This window comes from Polypterus senegalus, chromosome 2, assembly GCF_016835505.1.
Source record: "Polypterus senegalus isolate Bchr_013 chromosome 2, ASM1683550v1, whole genome shotgun sequence".
NCBI lineage: Eukaryota > Metazoa > Chordata > Cladistia > Polypteriformes > Polypteridae > Polypterus > Polypterus senegalus.
In genome coordinates, this window is record NC_053155.1 from 282,217,883 (window position 1) to 282,241,942 (window position 24,060).

Genomic DNA, 24,060 nt, shown 5'->3' on the forward strand with positions numbered 1-24,060 from the left:
ATGCCTGCTTGCTATTACATCCATGAGTGATCGCTTTTTGCTTGCTGTGATTACAAGAATCAAGGTAAATCGGAGCAGTTCACAAAAATAGTAGTTTGTTAAATAATAGTAATTGTGAATGGGAACATTTTTAAAGATTGATCTTTTTTGTATTTACGAAATATAATATATACAGTATGTTGGGTTGAGTTTCAAATGATCTTTGCCTTTCCAGTTTCATTAATCACATGCCACTCCCATCCATAACACTACCCCTTACACAGCTTTTATAAATCTCTCCTTTCAGTTCTCCAAGAACCTCTTCTTTGGAACCCCACTTTACTTAAAAAAAGCAGTGAATTGTCCAGAATTCTCTGATTCTTTCTTTAATAAGTCCTTCTGTTGTACAAACACATTATTTTTGTAGATTGAGGTTCATATATTGACTGGTCCACTCATATGCATTCCCTAAACATTAAACAAAATATTGACCAAGGGTGCACTGTGTTAGGCTGTGCCAATTAGAATGGTTTAACAAAAAGTTCAAAGTTTGTCTCAGATTAACACAAAACAGTGTCAGCTGTTCAGTGCATTGCCACACACTTCATGCTAAGTCTAAAATGTATTGCTTACTAACCTGTCACTCAAGGATGCTTTATAAAATATCAGATTAGCCTATTTTATTTAGAGTGTGTCCTGTTCCAGTTTTAGATTCTTAATATTATCGTTTTTCAAAATTGCAATTGATCTAATGGTTGCACTTCAAACCAGGCTGTTACTTCTTATAGTTTTACAATGCCCAGTTAGAAATCAGTCCATTTACTTTTTGGTATGTGTTGACCTGAGCATCATTCTGACAGGAGTATGGATGTATGTGGGGGAAATTCATGACACAGAAAGCTACACAGAATGAACATATTCATTCCTTTTGCAGTCAGATTTTATTTTAAATACTAATTGAGACCACAAAGAGTGAAACCTTCATAATTACATTGATGGCAATAGATTAGCATTTATTTTTAACTCTAGTGGCTATTTCTAATATATGTCTTGTAAATCTTCTCCTGGCTTAGGCATCTTTTGTAGTACCTTCTTTTTTGTAAGTATCAACTTGTTTTTTATAAGTTGCAGTGAAAAGTGAGGCATGTACCTTTATTGTAAAAAGGTATATTAGTGCTAATGTAAAGCTGGCTGCATGGTTCAAATGAAGGACATGATTTGGACAGGGTTTGATGGGTACAATTCAGCATCCACTTTATAGTAATTCACATTTTTTTAGGAATATGCCCCATGGTTTATCTGTGAGCTGTTTTGAAAGTTTCTTGGAATCCATTAAACCTAAAGTTCTCTGTAATACTGAGAGATTTTATTGAGACTGGTGGGTGTAATTTGCAATTCAGTAAACTACTGCTATCCAGATGTAAACTGTTGTTATAACTTTACTTCAGACAACTGAACTTGTTTGACTTGTTGTGCTCAGCATTCATCTTTTACATACTGACTTACCATTGAAAAGACTGTTTTCCCAATGTTTTTGTCCACAATTTTCTGCTCATCTTTGAAATAGTTTTTCTGCTTTTATTCTACTCTGTTCCTGTTGCTATAGCTTAAATCTAAACAAAATGTCATTATAGGCAGTGTGGGCTATTGGCCAAGGTGTTTGAAATGTACAGCACAAGTCTGTCATTTCACTTCCCACCAATTATTCTCTTTCAGACCCAGTTTACTTTTCAGTTTGTCAGTTGTAGAAATGTATAAAAAGTTGTTCTCCCCTTTCAATTTAAATAAAAAAACAGTGAAATCTGCAATCTCCTTAAAAACTCCAGTGTATAGTCATCATTTCATTACAGGTAAATGAAAGTACAGTATTGCTAATCTAAAAATAATTGGAAAAGTGGGGTCTTAGTGGTTGACACTTAGATAGTTGAAGTGCATATATATATATATATATATATATATATATATATATATATATATATATATATATATAAATAATCCAAATCATTACATAGGAATAAAATATTACAGCTTTCCCCAGTGACAAGCATTAAGCTAAAGGCAAAATTAATATCCAGTGGTATCACATTATGAAAATGTACATTAATTGATGGTGATGATGGGAGTCTGCAGTCTTTATGTCAAAGGAATATGAGTAGCTTGAGGCCATTAAAAATTTCTTCTCTTTCCTAATCTGAACAAATACTTTGGATGAGGAACAGAATTGTTGCAGGCTGTATTTTTCATAAAGCCAAACGCATTCATAATATTATTTAAATAAAAATAAATATTTTTTTATGAAAACAGATATTGTTGTGTTAATAATTTTCATTTTTAAAAAGTTCCAACTAATACCTGTGTAAAACTAAATTACTTATTTTTATTTTTTTGCTTCCTCTACCTTGTCATTACTGCTCTGCTTTATTTCCAAGCTTGTTGCCAGAGCAACACAGCATTATCCGAACCCTTTTCCCTGGGCTGCTCTCCTAGATCCATGCTAACTCAATTTGGTTCCTCCAGCGCCGGGATGGCTAATTAAATTACAGCAAGCTAATGGTCCAAATGACTGAGAGTGGAGGCAGAAAGCAGTCAGAACATCGTGTCGAGTCTGCGATAATTATCTGGGCTTCTGTGTCATTGATGTATTTTTATAGGGATTTTTTTGTGTGTCTTTCATTTTTTGATTTTCTCTTACTTTTTTCTTGACAGCAATCCGGAGAAAAGAGAATGGATGGTATGATGAAGAGCATCCTTTAGTCTTTCTTTTTCTTGGGTCATCTGGAATTGGTAATTTTCATTGTTTCATAAGAAAAATAAATAATTTATCTTTATATGCATATGATGTATGTCTGCGTTAAGTATGTATGTTTAGACCAACAAGCCAATATGAATGGACATTTTTTGTCTTTATTTAAATATTCATTTTATTTAATCTTTAAATTATTGTAAGCCAGCATAGCCTCACAGACAGAAAATTATTTGTAAAATACAAGTTTTCTCCTTTTAAACCCATGTGTACCGCTTACCACTCACAAGAGTGATTAAAGATGCATAGTGAACAATAAAAAAGACATGCATTTTAGGCTCTTTACATTAGTACAGAGTATGTTCATCAAGTGGGGCATTTTTCCTGGTATTTCTTTGCTTTTGTTTCATATCGTCATAACTTGTGTACATTTCTACTTTCCTCTTTCTCATTTCCCCAGCAAGATATAGGTGAGATGACATTTTTAAACATTTTAATGAATCACTTGGCCAGTGTGCTTTTGGACTTCTGTGCCAAAGTGGGTATTTCACTTTCCAGTACCAGAAAATCCCTGCAATTCTCAAAATATACTTCACTTTTCTGTCTTCCATTGGCATGTTTAACTTCAGTTGCTTGGACTTAAATCCAAACTAGTTTTCTGCATCCTCTGAACATATTTAATGTAAATTGTTTTTGCCTGTTTTAATGAGTGCTTTTGTCTCATTATCCCATTAAATCTTATACTCAGAAGTTTAATTTTTATCAATAAATAATATGAAAGTGAAGAAGGTAGCACAGTGGTACAATCATTAGCACTTCTTTGTGATGGATCTAGAACCTTGGATATGAATCCCCCATCCAGTCATTGTCCATGTGGAATTTGCAAGTTCTTCTCATGGTTTTGTTGGTTTTGTTCTGTGTGCTCTGGTATTCCACCCACATTCACAAAGATGTCTTTTTTAACTGTCAATTGTAAATTGATCCTGGGTCCGAATGAATGTGTTTGAGGGCTGCTACCAACTTCCCCAGTGCTGCCAGGCAAAGCTCTGCCACATCATGACTCTTTATTGTGTGAAGCAGGTTTATTATGTAAAAGAAAAGTATGCCACTGTATATAAGGTATTTTTAATATACTGATTATAGTATATAATTGTCTGCTATGCTTTTGTCAGTTTATGCATACATCATGGTGGCTTTCATAATTTTTGTAAACTTTTTTTAAACAAGTATTATCGTATTACCTCTTCTTTGATTTATGATCTTTTGATAATATTACCTGTATGTTAATTTAAAGACCAAGTAGTTTGTCATCCCATTTTCAAAAGTTAATGGAGGCCCTGCAGCCCCTCCTCAAAGCATTGGGCTATAGAAAGGAGCCAGCCCTGGATGGGGTCTTAGTCCATGATAGTTCACATATGCACTTACTTAAATAGGGCCAAAAGAGTTGCCAGGAATGAGGTGTTCTATTATACCTATTTCTTTGTTTTAAATCATTTCATAATATTTTTCATGATATGATATTTTAATAATTTCATTATGATTAATATGTTACATATAAGTAACAATTACAGTCCTAAATCATGTTCAAATATGTTGTTTTTAACCTGATTTGTCCTAAAATATAGAGTAAACAATCCTCTCTGAAATTTGTGTAATTAGCCTTAGCTTTAACTTCATATTTGCTGTATCTTATAATAAGCTAACACAGCTTGGAACTTGTGCTGGAAGTAAATTTAGTCACTTGAAAATTTAATTATCTTGTATTTCTTACATGTTTCAACTTCTGATTTTGTTTTAAAAAGAAATATGTACATTTTTGTATCGAATAAAGAGTTATTAAATAGACCAAAAATATATAATAAATGCATTAATAATAAATTATGACACTTGCCAATATGTATATTCACCATGCAATTAAAAAGTCCTGTCCTCCTTTTTTGAATACCTACACCAGTAGCCCCAGACACTTTTTCAGCCTAGTTATTTCATTATTAAATACAGTACTTCACATTATTGTCGTTTTGTGCCCATATTGCAGCTTTTATACTGTTAGCTAGTTTAGGAGATGCTGTGATGTCCTCCATATCTACATACTTTTAAAAGATTATTAATAACTTGGTATTAAAACTTTCAACCAGGCATTGTCTTTTAATACCTCATATGCAGTGTCATTAACATTACATTAATTCAGCACCTAATTTTATGTTTACTAGGTTCTGAAGCATACCTTTTTAATGACATCTCTGAACATTTCCAAATTCCAATCAGTTTCTAGTTTTCTTTCTTCTAAAGTTATTTTTAATCATGAGATTTTCTTTTCCAAACATCAGCAATGCATTGCAATGAGTGTTCAAAATACAGGTGCTGGTCATAAAATTAGAATATCATGACAAAGTTGATTTATTTCAGTAATTCCATTCAAAAAGTGAAACTTGTATATTAGATTCATTCATTACACACAGACTGATGTATTTCAAATGTTTATTTCTTTTAATTTTGATGATTATAACTGACAACTAATGAAAGTCCCAAATTCAGTATCTCAGAAAATTAGAATATCAATAAAGACCAATGCAAAAAAAGGATTTTTAGAAATGTTGGCCAACTGAAAGGTATGAACATGAAAAGTATGAGAATGTACAGCACTCAATATTTAGTTGGGGCTCCTTTGGCCTGGATTACTGCAGTAATGTGGTGTGGCATGGAGTCGATCAGTCTGTGGCACTGCTCAGGTGTTATGAGAGCCCATTTTGCTCTGATAGTGGCCTTCAGCTCTTCTGAATTGTTGGGTCTGGCATTTTGCATCTTCCTCTTCACAATACCCCATAGATTTTCTATGAGGTTAAGGTCAGGCGAGTTTGCTGGCCAATCAAAAACAGGGATACCATGGTCCTTAAACCAGGTACTGGTAGCTTTGGCACTGTGTGCAGGTGCCAGGTCCTGTTGGAAAATGAAATCTGCATCCCCACAAAGTTCGTCAGCAGCAGGAAGCATGAAGTGCTCTAAAACTTCCTGGTAGACGACTGCGTTGACCTTGGACCTCAGAAAACACAATGGACCAACACCAGCAGATGACATGGCACCCCAAACCATCACTGACTGTGGAAACTTTACACTGGACCTCAAGCAATGTGGATTCTGTGCCTCTCCTCTCTTCCTCCAGACTCTGGGACCTTGATTTCCAAAGGAAATGCAAAATTTACTTTCATCAGAGAACATAACTTTGGACCACTCAGCAGTAGTTTTGTCTTTAGCCCAGGCGAGACGCTTCTGACGCTGTCTCTTGTTCAAGAGTGGCTTGACACAAGGAATGCGACAGCTGAAACCCATGTCTTGCATACGTCTGTGCGTGGTGGTTCTTGAAGCACTGACTCCAGCTGCAGTCCACTCTTTGTGAATCTCCCCCACAGTTTTGAATGGGTTTTGTTTCACAATCCTCTCCAGGGTGCGGTTATCCCTATTGCTTGTACACTTTTTCTACCACATCTTGTCCTTCCCTTCGCCTCTCTATTAATGTGCTTTGACACAGAGCTCTGTGAACAGCCAGCCTCTTTAGCAATGACCTTTTGTGTCTTGCCCTCCTTGTGCAAGGTGTCAATGGTCGTCTTTTGGACAACTGTCAAGTCAGCAGTCTTCCCCATGATTGTGTAGCCTACAGAACTAGACTGAGAGACCATTTAAAGGCTTTTGCAGGTGTTTTGAGTTAATTAGCTGATTAGAGTGTGGCACCAGGTGTCTTCAATATTGAACCTTTTCACAATATTCTAATTTTCCGAGATACTGAATTTGGGACTTTCATTAGTTGTCAGTTATAATCATCAAAATTAAAAGAAATAAACATTTGAAATACATCGGTCTGTGTGTTATGAATTAATCTAATATACAAGTTTTACTTTTTGAATGGAATTACTGAAATAAATCAACTTTGTCATGATATTCTAATTTTATGACCAGCACCTGTAAAATGAGATAAAAAAGCCACTTTCTTAAAAAGGCCTGAAGCTCATCCTATCTTAAAATGTTCAGTTATTATGACAATTAAGACTTTCACTTTGTTTACTTTTAGCTATACTACAAGTTCTCATGCACTTGTACGGCATTTACTCAGGTGACTCTGTTTTGTAAAGGGTTAACCAATTCCCTAGCTTGTTAAGGGCTTTGCAAGTATATACTTGGATATTTATGGAAATTGTCTGGCTTTCATATTCTCTTAGCCCCTGGCAATGTATGAACAGGCTGCCAGAGGATATGAATATTTAACAGCTATGCAACAGCAAGTCTTCCTTTTTCCTTATATGTATATTAAAATTTATAAGGAGAATATTTTACATTTACTGTTCAGAACAGCTACTGTTTTCACAGGCCACAAAGGCTGGTGAGTGATAGTCATTTCATTATAACTAAAAGCAGCAGGAATGATATTCTTCAGCTAAATGTAGCTGTAGACTAGACAGTTATGTATATATCTCACTAATATAATGGAAAACCTAAACAAAGCCAAGGGAAATTACTTTCTTTAAATTACATGTTTACTACAAATTATTTGGAAACGATACACTTCTTTTACATGAAAAAACCTGAGTGCACAAAGCTATTTGCTACAGTAGACCTAGTTTTTAATTATTTATATGTGTACAGTTTAAAAAAATCTTTCTGTACAGAATAGTATTCACATAACTCAGTATCTGAGATTGTTTTAAGCCATTTTAGACTTACTAGTAATTTTTAAAGATATCTATTAGCTAGCTGCCTTTTCTGTTTTTACCTTAGTAACATTTATTCTTATTAAACTAGGCCCATGCATTTATTGTAAATCCTGATTCACAAATTACATGTGAAATATTAAAACTCTGAAGTATTCAACAAAGGTGGTATTTTAATATTAACCTTCTTATCTATCTATCTATTCATTTATTCATTTCCATAACATGATTAGCCACAGTAACCTTTCTCTTGGCAACAGAGGGACCGATCCCAGACTGTTATAGGGAATGCAAAGACAACACCACATGTGCTTACTCACAGCTAGACAATTGCAAATCTGCCAACTCTACCTTGGTAATCTCACTAATCCAATATCATTTTTAGAATAAGCTTAGAAGATGGATGGATGGCTAGATAAAACTTAGCTGTCTCAAACCCATGTAATTCAGTGCAGTGTCATGGTATGCCCAAAGCCTATCCCAACAGCACTGGGAACAAGGAAGAAAAGAGCCTTGGCACCAGTTCAAGGCATGGGCATGAGATTCAAATTCCGGATACTGGACCCATGAAAAGCAGTGATAACCACAGTACTGCCATGACATAGTGTAATGATGTTATATACATCAGTCTTATTTTTTATCTTGTTTTCTCACAATTTACTTACTTAACATGTTAATTAAAACTTTTCTATTGTTTTAATTTATTCTTGTAAATTATTTTGAATTATTGTCTTTTAGTAGGATAATTTTGTTATGAGTCTTCAGTCAATCAACCTTCTTACCATAAGGTGCTTTACAAAGTAAACAAAACTAAAGATACAGTAATTAATTTTTTTCAAAGAGATAGATGTGCAAGTTACCATGAAATAATTTTACAAGCTTTGTTCAAGTTTAGTACCTCACAGCTGCTTGTTATCTCCTTACTGGTGTTGATGCTGCACCTCATTTGTCACTCAGAACTATGAACACTATATAACGGGTTTGGGTTATGTGAGGTATAGTTATGATGAGGTTGCTTGGGTATTTGGTTGTTATTTTGCTGTCTTTTATACGTCTAAAAAGATTTGATTGAAAAAATAAATGAATCACAAGTACAGACTATGATGTATTACAAAATTATTTGCACTATAGTAATTCTTCATTTGCCTTTTTGCACAGGTAAAACAGAACTAGCAAAGCAGGTGGCGAGATACATGCACAAAGATGTCAAAAAGGTGTGAACATTTTTTGACAGTTTTGTTTAATACATTGATTTCTTTCAATTTTATGTTTTTTGTAGATACAACAACAACAACATTTATTTATATAGCACATTTTCATACAAAAGAATGTAGCTCAAAGTGCTTTACATAATGAAGAATAAAAAAATAAGAGACACAGTAAGAAAATAAAACAAGTCAACATTAATTAACATAGAATAAGAGTAAGGTCCAATGGCCAAGGGGGACAGAAAAAACAAAAAAAACTGCAGACGGCCAGAGAAAAAAATAAAATCTGCAGGGATTCCAGGCCATGAGACTGCCCAGTCCCCTCTGGGCAATCTACCTAACATAAATGAAACAGTCCTCTTTGTATTTATGGTTTTCACGGAAGGACTTGATGATGATGATGATGATGATCACGTGGACTTCTGGCTTTTAGTCCATCAATGCTGGGGCATCATGGTGCTTTGAGTAGGTTGGTGGTGGCGCAGGCCGCCACCACAGAGAAACCGGAAAAAGAAAAAGAAACAAGAGAGAGTAGGGGTCAGTACGGATTTTAGAGCCACCATGAATAGTTATTATTCTAGTTATTATTATAGTGATATATTTACTGTATTTGGAAAATTTACATGCAAGGTCAGAACTGAAAAAGAAAATGCCCAACCTGAAGTTTGAGAAATCCTAACTCTAAAGAATATACATTATTTAAAGAAAACTGAAAACATTTTGCCTAAAATAGTAGAAGCCGCCACAGAATGCTCTTTAACTTTAAAATGTGTCATGCAAGGGAAAGACATTTCATTTTGCCCAGCCAATGGAATGGGTTGCCACTAGGGACCAGTAGCCCTGTTCTGCATACTTGTAGGCAAAAGATAGGCTGTGTGATCCCTTGATTTGGGTTCCTTAAGCACGTGTACTAATGCTGGTTAAGTATGCTTTTTGTGTCGTTGATCCTTCCCAAAGTTCAGCTCTACAGTTCAGTTATGGTTAGGTTAAGCAGAATTTCAAGAAAATATACTTTTCTACAGAACAGGGATAGGATCCACAGACATTCACTTAGGTCGTTGCTCTTTTATTTTTAGTTGGAGTAAACAGCAAACTTCAAGCTTTGACTGTCAGACTGAAACTTGGCTTTTATGCCTTTTTCTAATCCTTTAACATCATTAATGTCTATCTTTCTGCTCCAATTAGTTGATAAAGTTTAAAATACTCTGGACTGAACAGGTAAATTATTATGAGTGAAATACCATGGCTTGAATGATACTGGCACTATACAAATAGGCCATCACAAAAGCAACATCATGTTAACTTACTTGAATTACATTCTATAGAACTAGCATTTTTGTGATTTTACATATCTGCAGATAATGTTATAATCTAGGACAGGTAATTGTTTCATACTTTAAATAAGTTACTATAACTAATGAAGATATTGATGAAACTCGGAAATAATAAAGTAAAAACTCTGGATTATCTTTTTATGCCTACACTGTACTTCTGAGATATAAGTAGTCTTCTACAAATTTTCCATCACTTTGACCAGATTTGATATAATGCTTTAAAATCCAAGATATATCTGATATTACTTTGTGTATTTATTCCATTTTCTTTTGCAGGGCTTTATTCGAATGGACATGTCAGAATTCCAGGAAAAACATGAAGTATGTTAAAAGGCAAAACTTTCAAATCACAACAGTCACCTAAAGCAATACTGTAAATATGTATATCCCTCTGAAAGCACCAATATCACTCACTTTGAGACCTTTCAGGGAACATGTTAGTTGCCTTAAATATAGGAAAATAAAAAAAAGGAAATAATTAAAAGTAAAAGGGTACTGCTGCACAACTTTTTGAATGTATTGTAAAAGAAGAGAAAGGAAGCAGAAAAAGAGTTGGGGGTCCACCCCATATATATTGAACAAATCCACAACAGGGTCAGTGTCCAAATAGGCACAGACAAGGAAGAGAAGGTGCTTGGCTTTTATAGTTGTAGGGGAGGAAGAGGCGGGTCCGTGAGGGATCAGGCCGGAAGTGACATCAGGGGAAGGCGTGGTCAGGAAGGGAATTCAGGACCTGGTGAAGTTTTAGGTGGGCTTCTGTTCAGGAGATCTGCAGAAGAGGAAGAAGAAAGGTTAGTACACTTTGTCAGTCCCTGTCTTCGTTTAAGCTGTTAGCCTGCCTCCCAAACGCATGTGTATGACAGTATATGATTTTGTAAATTATTTATTCTTGTGTGATGTCTCTAACAAACCTGATCTAGATTAAGCAGATTTGCAAAGGAATAGCTGATTCCTTAACTGTGGGTACATTTTACATTAGTGCTACAAGTGAATAAATAAAGAAGTTTTAACTGTAACATGTATTATTGTAATAGTAGAGAAATATGTTTTTCCAACTGGCTATGCCGACTTATAAGCCTAATAAAAACCTGTGTTTCTGTGATTAAATTCACTACCTCCTTCATATAATGTTTGGATTTACAATTCAGAAACCAGTTTTTAAAGTTTTTAGTTGTTGTTTTTGTGCAGAATTAATTTTGCTTTTAAGTACACTGATATGACACATTATTTTTTTCACATGTGCTATGTTTATCAGGTTGCAAAGTTCATTGGTTCCCCACCAGGTTATATAGGCTACGATGAAGGTGGACAGCTAACAAAACGTCTGAAGCAGTGTCCAAATGCAGTTGTACTATTTGATGAAGTTGATAAGGCTCATCCAGATGTATTGACAATCATGCTACAACTATTTGATGAGGTAATGAATTATCTTGCATTGTCAGTACCAAGTCTGTAGCATCTTAGAATGTCTTGAGGAATTAGCCTTCTTTATTTGAAATCTAGGTTCTGAAAAGTAAACAAATATTAATGTGCATAAAGTGTAAGAGGAAAAGTAAATAAAAAGATGACCACTGTAGTTCTTCCCATGTCTTTGTGAGTTTCCTCTAGCTGCTTCAGTTTCATCACAAGAAAAAGCAAGTAAGATTAATTGGCATTGCTAATTTGGTCCTAGAATGTGTGTGTGTTTTTACCCTGCAAATATGAACCACTATAACAATGAATTTCCTTTTACTCTTTCTACAAATAAAGTTGTTAATTTCTTTTTCTGAACATAATTAATCCAATACAAGGCTGTAGGCATCTGGAACTTTCAGCACAACGCAAAAACCAACACTAAACATGAAGTCTTTCTACCACAGAACACATGACAATTAGATCTTGCCAATTTTGAGTCCCCAATCAACTTAACCTGTTCATCTTTGGGATGTGGCGCGAAACCAGAGTATTAGGGAAAATCCTCCTCTAGATCATTAATGACTGTTAAAGACTGTGTTATTCTTAGAAATGTCCACTTCCATGAGGCTTTTCTGAATGTAATTTACAGAATTTGCCAATATTATGAAAGTGTTACTCTTGTATGTTGTGGTCTCTTTAACAAGATGACATCAAAATCAGGGGTCAAATTATCATGAAATATTTCAGTTTTCTATTGGTCTATCTAGCCTGTCTAGCTGGATGGTCTATGGTTAGTCACACTCATGGGCATTTAATCTATATCTACTAATATTTAATCTACTGGCTTTTAAGTATGTTCCTTAGAACATGTTCATAGCTTTCATATAATATTGTCATTTGTCTTTTGTTAAAATTAGCAATGTGTCACTTTATTATAGGTGATGCGCATAAGTACATTGAACTTGTTTTATTTATATTCATCCTGAACCTTTTTTTGCTGTCTTTGTCTACAAGTTTGACAGTTAAAATTCCAATCATAATAATTAAACCAATGATAGGCTTCAAAGATTCTGAATTTTAGACTTGATTGCCTGGTTACTGATATTGAGTAGGAATAGCTCCGTAGTTTCATTTCTGTATTTTTATAATATTTGAGATCTTTAAAATATAAAAGATATTATAGATTAAATTCTTGAGAAGGCTACAATTAATTCTCTTTTCCTTTTCCAGTAAATTGCTAAGTCTAGTCCTTGAACTAAAGTGTAGATTTTAATTATTGGTCTTATGTATGTATTATGGTTAACTTAGTAGAATTAAGTTAGTCTAACCTGCAAATTCATTGTCCCACTGATGTTAAAGTGCCAAAGCAGTCCTTCTTTAAAACAGGTTTAATGAGTCCAAACCTTTACTATTCACATAAAAAATAAGTTTCATTCACATTTCGCATTTTTGAAAGAAGAGCTTTGATATTCTCCTCTGGCAGAAAGAATCTATAAATTCATGTAAATCAGGAAAAGGCTGACCTAGCTAAGGGAATTGTAAGACATAAGGCTGTAATTGTGCCCACCTTCAGTCATTTTAGTAACAGAAAATTTTGAGGATTAATAACACTACCTCTTCTTTTAAAGGTTGTGCATATATATTAAAAAGAGTAGAAAATGGGAAATCGATACCTAAGAGTTTGTTTTGCAATACAGACAATATTATGCCAAGATACATTACACTATAGCCAATATAAATAAAAACCCATTGAAATTAAGACCTGCAGGTGTAGTCCTGCATGTCTAAGACAACCATTTTTTTTATAAACAAGAGATATCAACCTGTATTATCTACAATACTAATATATTTAAATTGAGATTTAAAATAACAACAAAGTATACCTGTTTTTGCTGTCATGATTTTACTGCACTACTAATATGATTTCTTTCATTAATCAAGTTATAGAAGTTGTAACTGTAAACATTAATTGGGTACTCTTTGTTTTGGTTGTGTTATTTGTTTTCACAGCTTCAAGCATTGAGATTGTCACATGGGTACAGTGTGGGTGTGCATTACCATGCCACATATTTTATTTATGTACATGTGCATGCATGTATTCAAACATGACATCATGGACACTGTTACTGTAGAACTACCTGTTATGTTCAGTAAAATAGCAACTGTTCTGTCTGTGCAGCAGGCCAAATAGCTAGTGAAGTAGCAGCCGTTTTGTTTATGCCTTGTCAGCACAGCCAGCTGATTCACAACCTAAGTGGCAGCTCCATTACTTTACTCTTACCAATGTGGCTAGCTAATCCTCAGTCTAGTGGCAGCTGTTTTGTTTTAGTCCAGTCAGCTCTCCATCTAAAATATTGCTGTTTTTGTTATTCCTGCCAACTTGATTGAAAAATGTTTGATTTAATAACTCTCACTTTAACACATGCCTGTTTGGAATACTGGTTTCTTATCTTGTTTAAAGCATGAATGTTGAGTATTCTTTTGATCTGACTTCTGCATTCTCTCACTCTGAAATCTGATTGCTCCTATTTGAAGAAAATTGGTTTTATAGAAAAATTCTGGTTATGAAACCTTGCTTTGTTTTGATCACAATTATGTCTACTGCTTACAGTGCATAGTTTTTAAACAGTGTCATCAGAGATTTATCAGGCGTAAAAGAAACATTTGTATATTTATAATTATTTTCCCAGCTATACAGTGACAAAATACAATATAACTGATTTTAGTTGTGTCTTATGATTGAATGCTTCAGTGAGTACGTTAAGATTAAGGCCGCAATTTATTTTGAAACTCTAATAATCATTTAAGTGTCTTTTTCTGTACTGAAGTTTTTTTTAACACTTCTTGTCTCTAAATCCATCTTAATTTAATTCGACAATCCAAATAAGAAGAGAGTATCTAAAGAGGTAGCTTAACAAAGCAGATGAAGATAGTCAGCATTACTCTATCTTCTTGTAAGCTGGCAAGAGAAACATCTTTATTTAACCACAGGAATGGGTTATAGGCACATGATAGGATGACAATTTAAAGAAAAAACAGTACCTTTGTTATGTATGAATGTCTGCTGCCTTGTCTTTTGTCTTTGTTCAGTGAACTTGTACATGTAGACCTGCAGCCTTTACACAGTAGGGCTGCACACGAATGCTGACACTTAAGTCTGGTTAAGTAAAGAGCAGCTAATTGAGCCTTGCTGTGATTGTCAAGCAATTAGCAACAAAAAGTAATGGGAGATACTTGTTTACTGGACCAAAACTAGTCCATAAGCAAGCACACAAACCAAGACATGAGTCTATCAGTATACTTAAATGCATAAAGATTTATTGTAAAAATAACCTTAGTACTAATAACTTGGCACAGGTCCCTAAAGTAATGCACAAATAACAAGTCACAGAAGAAACTATACTAGAAACACTTACTGCTCTTGAATAGATTTTCAACAACATTGAAGTTACTCACCCAGAAACAGTTAAGAAATAGTTAAACTCGTGAACTTAGACATCCAGGAGAATCTGGTGGGACTGGGACCCTTTCTTTGGCTGAAGTCACTGCAGTGTTTAAAAACGTCCACATTGGCAAGGGAATTTGGGAATGAATTAGACCGAATTGGGAATAATGAAGGAGTTGAAAGTATTTGGAATGTCTTGAATAGCATGTCACTTACAGTATATGTTGTTTGAAACATCAGTAATACTTCTGAATTTACAATTTGGGTATATGTTATTATCTAAATGTGGAAGCATGTTTTGGGCAGCACAGTTATCAATCAGAAGCTGAATCATCTTTTTCTTCTTGGTCATATTGTGAGGTTTCTGAACCCTTTTGGTATCCCCCCACCAAACAGGGAGGCACGCCGAAGTGCATCCCGAAGCACAATTGCAGCGTCTGTGGAAGATTGTTTGTCTGTTGCTGGGGCAGGGCAACAGTAGGCTCACAGCACTGCAGTGAACCCCAAATACAAAAGATCACGGTCGTGCTATAAGTACCTGTCTTGCACCCAAAACACGAGGCTGAGCCTCAGTACTTTAGCAAAACCAACTTTATTCAGCTTGAAACAGGAACAGCACATTCAATTTCCAGTTTCATAATTGTCACTCTGTCCGACACTCTTTTCACCTCCAAAACACACTAGACATACTGAACACTCTTGACATATTGTCCCTTCAGGGTGACCCCCACCCCATTTCTTCTCCCATCCACACCATTGTAGAATAATTTGAACCCGCCTCTGGTACCCTTGGCCTTACTTTCCTTCCATCTTGTTTCTTGCATGCACACTATAACAACCTTCCTTCTCTCCATCATATCATCTAACTCTCTCCCTTTACCAGTCATACTGCCAACATTTGAAATTACTACCCTCACTTCCACTCTTCTACCCTTCCTCCTCTCCTCCTGCCTTTGGACACACCCTCCCCTTTTCTTCTCCTTTGGCTAACAGTATTCCAATTTCCCCCCAGCACCCTGGTGGCGGCCATTGTTAACCCAGGCCTATACCGATCTGGTATGGAAATCTGTATTGTTGTCTGCATATTGATCTGGAAAAATTTTATACCACATGGTCTTCCTGATGTAACCCTACTGATTTATTCAGGCTGGGGACCAGCTCAAAGAAACACACTGCTTTGTACATCCCCTGTGGCTAGATTCTGGATAACTGCATTTTTGAAATGGTTTGAATGATGACATGAGCCAAAGTCGGAGTTACTGTTTTGTGTTAGCTTCTTATGGTCGAAAGATCAGTATTTGAGACAGAAGGTTGGACCACTCAGATAACCAATTAAGAGGGATGAATTGTTAATAGCTCAGCAATGTCCTGTCCATTAGACATTTTCACATTACGAGGTATTACAAATGTCAGACATTTATATGGCATGTCTTAATATTTGTTTACCGAAATTGCTTTGTAATAATATTAAAATAAAATGGAACAACTGTAACACTTCTGCATGTAATATAAAATAATTAACTTAAATGTTTTGCATTATTCAGGCTATATACTGTGATAACTGGGACTCGGTTAAAGAGCATTTAATTTCCTTGTGTTGTCTTTTCATAATTTGAATGGAGCCTACCTGTGGTCACTTTAGTAGGTTGGCTTTTTTCAGATAAATGCACTTATCTGATTGAGTTTTCATAGATCATAGCACAATCACAATATTCTTTGATAATATGCTGTGAAGTCAATCTGGACTCTTCATCTAAAATGCTCACTATTCACATGATCACAGTGCAGTCAGTCTACAGGGAATGTATAAAATACAGGCCTATTTGTTTAAAATTGAAATACAAAATCAAACATTTTTAGTTCTTCTTAGAGAGTTTGTGTGTATAATAAAGAGAAGGAAACATGATTAATACAGAATAAACAGCTGGACACTAACAACTTGAACTATGTTAGACTATGGTCTTCAGCCTGAATTTAGTACTTAAACCAAATGGACATCGCTTTTCTATGGTCACAGATCATTTCAAGGCCTAAAACTATTTTATTTTTCCCAGAAATGACAAATGTCCTGTGTCTTCAGTGTTCAAGTAGTTAAAAGATCAACTAGTTAAAGAAAAGATGTGATTTGTAGATTAAAGACACATCTTTACTGTCGCTGTATAGTTTTAGTGTGTTGCTACTTTCTGACATTATTCAGATTGTTACTTAAATATTTAATAGTGTGGTTTGCCAGATGACTTTATGATGTTATTGGCTATACTCTATCTTAAGATATACTATCATGGCCACTTTATAATGTTTTCATAGTTGTTTTATTCATTTCCATTTTACTGCTGTATTCAAAGTCATTTTTATGAGAGCAATAATGCACCTTGTGATTTGTGGAGGTATACTTTACACTTTACACATTGTTTAAACTCTAGAAGCCTGTTCCTCTGGGGCTTTAGGAATCACCTTATAACCTATAGTATGTCTTATAGCTTTATCTTTATGTAAATAAATTATTATTCATCCTACAATGATTGCTTCAGTAATTGTTCATGAATAGTTAGGTCCTTCATGCTAAAAATACATAGTTTTCAGAAAACTTACATTTATTTCCTGAAATCCAATATTTATTTAGTTTCTGTTTACTGTACTTATTGGAACCAAACCACAAGGGACAAGTAATATACAGCAATCGTGCATATGTAATCTATGAGAATTCACTGAACCAGTAATAAAGAAAAGAGAGTATATCGTAACACTATATTCGTCCTTTTACATTGACACTGTAACCTCATGTGAAAATAAATAGGTTTGCAGATCAAAGAATACTTGATCCCTTGCCATGCTCAAACCTGTGGTGCAAAGAAGGAACAAGAAATAAAAAAATAAAAAAAATAGCCTCTAGCACATAATGGCTCAGATAGAAGCTATAATGAGTCCAACTGCAGTATGACTTTTCACTATGACATAGATGCAGGGATTTTTCCGACTAGTTTCACAATCAGTGAGTTGTTATTTTAAATTATTTGTTTAATTACCATGCCTTTGTATTGGTATTATTTCATTTGCAGAAAGACACAGAACTATATTTATAAGAAATTTAATAATTGTATTGTATTCTATCATCATTTTGTTATTTTGTTCCTTTTATTTTTTACCATCTGGTGATTTTTTTGCTTAATTTAGTACAAATTGTGATATTTAGAATGGAGCTGATTAGACAGGGGCTCAAATAACATAATACTCTAAACTAAAACAATGACTTCAGTGTCATATATAGTTGAGCACCCATTAGTAGGCGATGGCTTAAATAATCTGAAGGTGACAAAAAAGACATGGTACCAGTTAGGGAGGTAGCGAGGGAGATAGAGAAATGTATAGGCAGACAGTCAAGCCCAAGAGCACAGTGGCAAGAGCCAAGGTTCAGTCTTCGGAGGAGATGTATGGAAATAACGGAAGATATGACAGAAAGAGAATAATTTTCAGAACAGCAAAAGCTAGGAACTAGTTTAGAAAGAATTTAAGTCAGATAAAGCAAGTGAAAGATGAGCAAGGTGTGACCTTAAGTGAGCATGATAGGATCAAGAATAGATGGAAGAGGTACTTTGAAAAACTGTTGAATGAAGAAAATCCAAGTGTAGTATTTGGGAATGGAATGCCAAATGAAGGGCTAGTACCAAGAATAAGAAGGGAGGTAGTAAAGGATGTATTGAAAAGAATAAAAAAAATGAAAGGCAACAGGACCAGATGAAATACCAGCAGAAGTGTGAAAGAGTTTAGCAGAAAGGGAAATAGATATGTAGTGGGATCTCATGCAGAAGACATATGACCAGGAGAGAAAACCAGGGAGAAGAGAAACAGTGTAATTGTACCCATTTTTAAGGAGAAGGGTGATATTCAGGATTGTGAAAAGCTGATGGTACACACAATAGAAATTTGGATCTAAGAAAGTACAGGAAAGTAGGTTGAAGTGATATGGACGTGTGATAAGGAGAGACAATGAATATGTGGGCAAAAAAGTAATATGAATGAAAGTACAGGGGAAGAAAAAGCAAGGAACACTAAAGTGGAGATTGACAGATAAAGTAAAAGAAGAAGTGCAGGACTGAGCTGTATGAGGAAGGTTGATCAAGCACATCAACGCCACATAGAAGTGAGAAACGATAAAGAGGAGGAAGAAGAAAAAGCCTTAAATAATCTGAAGCATTTCATAAAAGGGAGGAAAGATCTTAAAAAGATTAGACTTACCTTTAGGTTAATATGTAGAAAAATATCCATCCTTTTCTCACACACACATTTTGGTACATTCCTATATTAATTTAACAAACCCAGTTTGTAAGTTGTTCATTAAGGTTAAAAAGTTTGTAACTGGGAATACCAATATATTTAATTAAAGCAGGTGTCCAGTTAAAAGCAGAAGCTGATTGGGACAATGCCTCTTCAACAAAGGGGTCCTCCACAACTGAATACAAGAACCTCTGCTGCAGTATGAACATAACACATAGATGCATGCTTATTTATGTAGTAGATTTAATCAGAAATATTCTAAGATCCTAAATGTGCAGTTTTTGAAAGATGGCTTGAAAAGGTCAGCTATTTGGAGAAGTTTTACAAAGTAAACAATACTTAGCTGAGCTAATTATTTGACAGCATCAAGTGTAGTAAAATAATAGGTAACAGTAAGTGATTGCTTGATCATTTTTTAATGCTACATAATGCACAGGTGGAAATATCTTTATTCATAAATGCTAAAGCTACTCTTTATCTCACTCTCTGTATCTCAGGGTCGGCTAACAGATGGAAAAGGAAAAACTATAGAATGCAAAGATGCTATATTTATAATGACTTCTAATGTAGCCAGTGATGAAATTGCCCAGCATGCTCTACAGTTAAGACAGGAAGTCCAAGAAATAAGCCGAAGAAGAATAGCTGAGAATCTGGGTGAGCTCCTCTGATCCCATCTTTAACAAACTTTGATATTGCAAAATTGCTTGCTAAACTATTGGCACATTGCTTTAAGGTGGTAAACTCCAAGATAATTTTCCCCAATAAGACTGACTTTATTCATTCTCACTAGGCAGCGAACAATATGAGATGCCTTCACCATATTATTGACACAGCACGCCAACTTCCCCGTATCCCATTTTTGCTATACTTAGATGCTGAAAAGGCATTTGACCGAATGAACTGTTTTTTCTTATGGCAAGTAATGTATCGCATGGTGTCTGGGGTGGCTTACATCAATATGTTGAAAACACTTTACTCATCTCCATTTGCTGCTATTCTCACTAACTCAATTACTTCAGTCTTTTTGAAGGAGCCAGGCAGGGGTGTCCATTTTACCCTCCCCTCTTCAATCTTTCTTTCGAGCCTCTAGCTATTGCTTTACATGAGTCACACCTAATCTCTTCCATAATCTTGCATGGTACTCCCCACAAAGTCACCCTTTATGCTGATGATATTCAGCTTTTTCTCAGTGATACCCCTTCTGATCTCTCATATGTTCTTAATTTATTTGACTTTTATGAGTCTGTGTCTGTTTATAAAATGAATTGGTTCAAGTCAGCTCTCCTTCCTCTTAAATTGTCTAGTCATCAGTCCTGCACCTCCTTAGCGGTCCCCCTTTCAAAGTCTATTAGATACCTAGGGATTGATATTTCCCCTTCCCCTTCGCTCCATGACATTGCCGCATCAAATTATAAATGTATTTTCAGGAGTGCTAAGAATTCCCTCTCCTCCTGGTCCTCCCAGCCTCTATCTTTCAGGTCCAGATTGCCTATTATTAAAATGAACATTGCCCCCACCCTGATTTTGTTTATTGTGTTAGCAGCATGCTCCCTCTTTTGCCTCCGAATAAATTTTGGTCTGATGTTAGATCTCTTTTATCAAGATTTCTTTGGAATGGTAAAAACCTTCTATTAGACAATCCAAATTAATTCATGTTAGGTCAGAGGTATTACCTTGCCAGATTTTGAGATGTACAGTGCATCCAGAAACTATTCACAGTGCATCACTTTTTCCACATTTTGTTATGTTACAGCCTTATTCCAAACTGGATTAAATTCATTTTTTTCCTCAGAATTCTACACACAACACCCCATAATGACAACATGAAAAAAGTTGCAAATTTTTGCAAATTTATTAAAAATAAAAAAAACAGAAATCATATGTACATAAGTATTCACAGCCTTTGCTCAATACTTGGTCGATGCACCTTTGGCAGCAATTACACCCTTAAGTCTTTTTGAACATGATGCCACAAGCTTGGCACACCTATCCTAGGCCAGTTTCGCCCATTCCTCTTTGCAGCACCTCTCAAGCTCCATCAGGTTGGATGGGAAGCGTCGGTGCACAGCCATTTTAAGATCTCTCCAGAGATGTTCAATTGGATTCAAGTCTAGGCTCTGGCTGGGCCACTCAAGGACATTCACAGAGTTGTCCTGAAGCCACTCCTTTGATATCTTGGCTGTGTGCTTAGGATCGTTGTCCTACTGAAAGATGAACCGTCACCCCAGTCTGAGGTCAAGAGTGCTCTGGAGCAGGTTATCATCCAGGATGTCTCTGTACATTGCTGCAGTCATCTTTCCCTTTATCCTGACTACTGTTTATCATGGTCTGAGAGTCCTTCAGGTGCCTTTTGGCAAACTCCAGGTGGGCTGCCATGTGCCTTTTACTAAGAAGTGGCTTCCGTCAGGCCACTCTACCATACAGACCTGATTGGTGGATTGCTGCAGAGATGGTTGTCCTTCTGAAAGGTTCTCATCTCTCCACAGAGGACCTCTGGAGCTCTGACAGAGTGGCCATCAGGTTCTTGGTCACCTCCCTGACTAAGGCCTTTCTCCCCCGATCACTCAGTTTAGATGGCCAGCCAGCTCTAGAAAGAGTCCTGGTGGTTTCGAACTTCTTCCACTTACGGATGATGGAGGCCACTGTGGTCATTGGGACCTTCAAAGCAGCAGAAATCTTTCTGTAACCTTCCCCAGATTTGTGCCTTGAGACAATCCTGTCTCAGAGGTCTACAGACAATTCCTTTGACTTCATGCTTGGTTTGTGCTCTGACATGAACTGTCAACTCTGGGACCTTATATAGACAGGTGTGTGCCTTTCCAAATCATGTCCAATCAACTGAATTTACCACAGGTGGACTCCAATTAAGCTGCAGAAACATCTCAAGGATGATCGGGGGAAACAGGATGCACCTGAGCTCAATTTTGAGCTTCATGGCAAAGGCTGTGAATACTTATGTACATGTGCTTTTTCAATTTTTTTATTTTAATAAATTTGCAAAAATCTCAAGTAAACTTTTTTTCACGTTGTCATTATGGGGTGTTGTGTGTAGAATTCTGAGGAAAAAAATAATTTAATCCATTTTGAAATAAGGCTGTAACATAACAAAATGTGGAAAAATGTATGCGTTATGAATACTTTCCGGATGCACTGTATTATTGGGCATTTACACTTTTATCAATTTGGTGCTGGTTGGAACCCTCCAGTATTCCTCCATCCTGGCTCCCAGTTGAAGTCAAATTGATTTTTCCCAGATCTCCCTCACTTCTCATTTTTGTCTCTCTGAGATTGAGGCAGCTATCACTAAATTTGGACTCTCTAATTACTTATGCTCTCACTATACGGCGTAAGGTGGAGAAACATTTAGGCCCCTGCTCAAAATTACATTCCCTCACTCCCATTTTCCAAAATCCAGTCTTGCTTATTGGTGGCAACCCTATTGCTTTCCCAGCCTGGAGGCAGTATGGTATTTCCATGCTTGGCAATATGTTTAATGGCTCAGGGCTCTGAACAATCCATTCACTAGGATATGAGTCCTCTATTCCATCTTCCTTTTTTCTTTTATCTTCAGATTAGGTCTGTTCTTAAGTCTCACTATGTTTTGTTGTCTTCTTCTTTATCCTTTCATCCTTTGCTTTCCTTTATTCAGTCTCTGTCTCCTAGAACAAAGTCTGCCCCAATGTTATATACAACTTTGTGGAAAACCACTCTTAAAACATTACCTGTTAGTTTGGTTTGAGAATGAGATCTCCCCTTTCTTACTATTCTTGACTGGAATATAATTTTTAAGAATATTACCTTAGTATCTAAGAACCTCAATTACCAACATTCTTAATTCAAATTTGCACACCGTTTGTATCTAATGCCCTGCAGATGCTTTGCTATGAGGTTTATCAGCTGACCCTCTGTGTTCCCTTTGTTTTTGTAAATCCCTAAGTACATTTCTACACATGTTCTGGGAGTGTCCCACAGTTGGGGTTCTTTTGGGTAATGTGTCAAAATTTATCTCATCTATTCTCTCTTATAAAATGCATTTATTGTCTCAGTTATTTCTTCTTCTGGACTTTTCTGCTGTCTCTCTTTCTTCTTTCAAGCAAAGGTTATTCTCTCTAGGCATATTTGCTGCAAAATTAGCCATAGCCTCTTGCTGGAAATATCTTAGTTTATTATCTTTTGATTTATGGAAAACCTCCTTTTTTAATCTTATTTTGCTTGAATTATCTGCAGCACAGATTAATGGTTCATCTAGCACCTGTATTTTAAACTGGCAGTCAGCCTCGCAACTTGTCCAAAGTCATATAGAGGGAAACTGCATACCAAAATTTATTTAATTATTTTTTTAGTTATTATTTTTCTTCTTTTTTTTTTTTCTATTGTGCCTTCTACTCTAGGGCTATCTTTGTTCATATAAGGCCTGTGATGGGGGTGGGCGCCATGTGGTGGGTGCTTTATTGGTATATTATAGTGTACCTTTCTGTGAGCTGTTGCAATTGTTTATGATTTTATACTTTGTTAAATATTTGATCACAAAAAAAAATAGCTTTTATATATTTCAGGCTTCTGCGACATTTATCTGTATCTTATTTTTCTTTAAACAGATGATATACAAATCAACGATAAAATTGCAATATCCAAAAAGTTCAAGGAAAATGTTATTCGCCCCATATTAAAGGTAAATATGCAAATATTATTGATATTTAGTGTGGAGAAAGTGAATGGGATATAAAAATGTAACCATGAGTTTGAATATTTAATGACATAATTGCTGCCAGACAAAATCTGGATATTATGAAATTGTATTATAGAAATGTTTTAGTCTGGTTTTCTAAATGAAAATAATTGGACATGTATTTTATGGAATTTGTACTGTTCATAATTGGATGATGTAGACATTGCTGTATTGAATGCAAATTTAGCCAATGCTATTCTCTTTGACTCTTCTATATAACTGATGATGCACCCTGTTTACAGATTTATG

At 35.4% G+C, this 24,060-nt stretch overlaps 1 protein-coding gene across 1 annotated transcript in view; it reads left to right on the forward strand.

The window, feature by feature from the left end:
• The window catches only part of clpb (caseinolytic mitochondrial matrix peptidase chaperone subunit B), a 192,121-nt gene that overhangs the window by 161,934 nt on the left and 6,127 nt on the right, over positions 1-24,060 (forward strand). The window contains exons 8-13 of the mRNA XM_039745656.1: positions 2,686-2,763; positions 8,584-8,639; positions 10,244-10,288; positions 11,223-11,384; positions 19,580-19,736; positions 23,681-23,754. Of these exons, the coding sequence (XP_039601590.1) occupies positions 2,686-2,763; positions 8,584-8,639; positions 10,244-10,288; positions 11,223-11,384; positions 19,580-19,736; positions 23,681-23,754 (572 nt within the window). The remainder of the gene's footprint in view (positions 1-2,685; positions 2,764-8,583; positions 8,640-10,243; positions 10,289-11,222; positions 11,385-19,579; positions 19,737-23,680; positions 23,755-24,060) is intronic.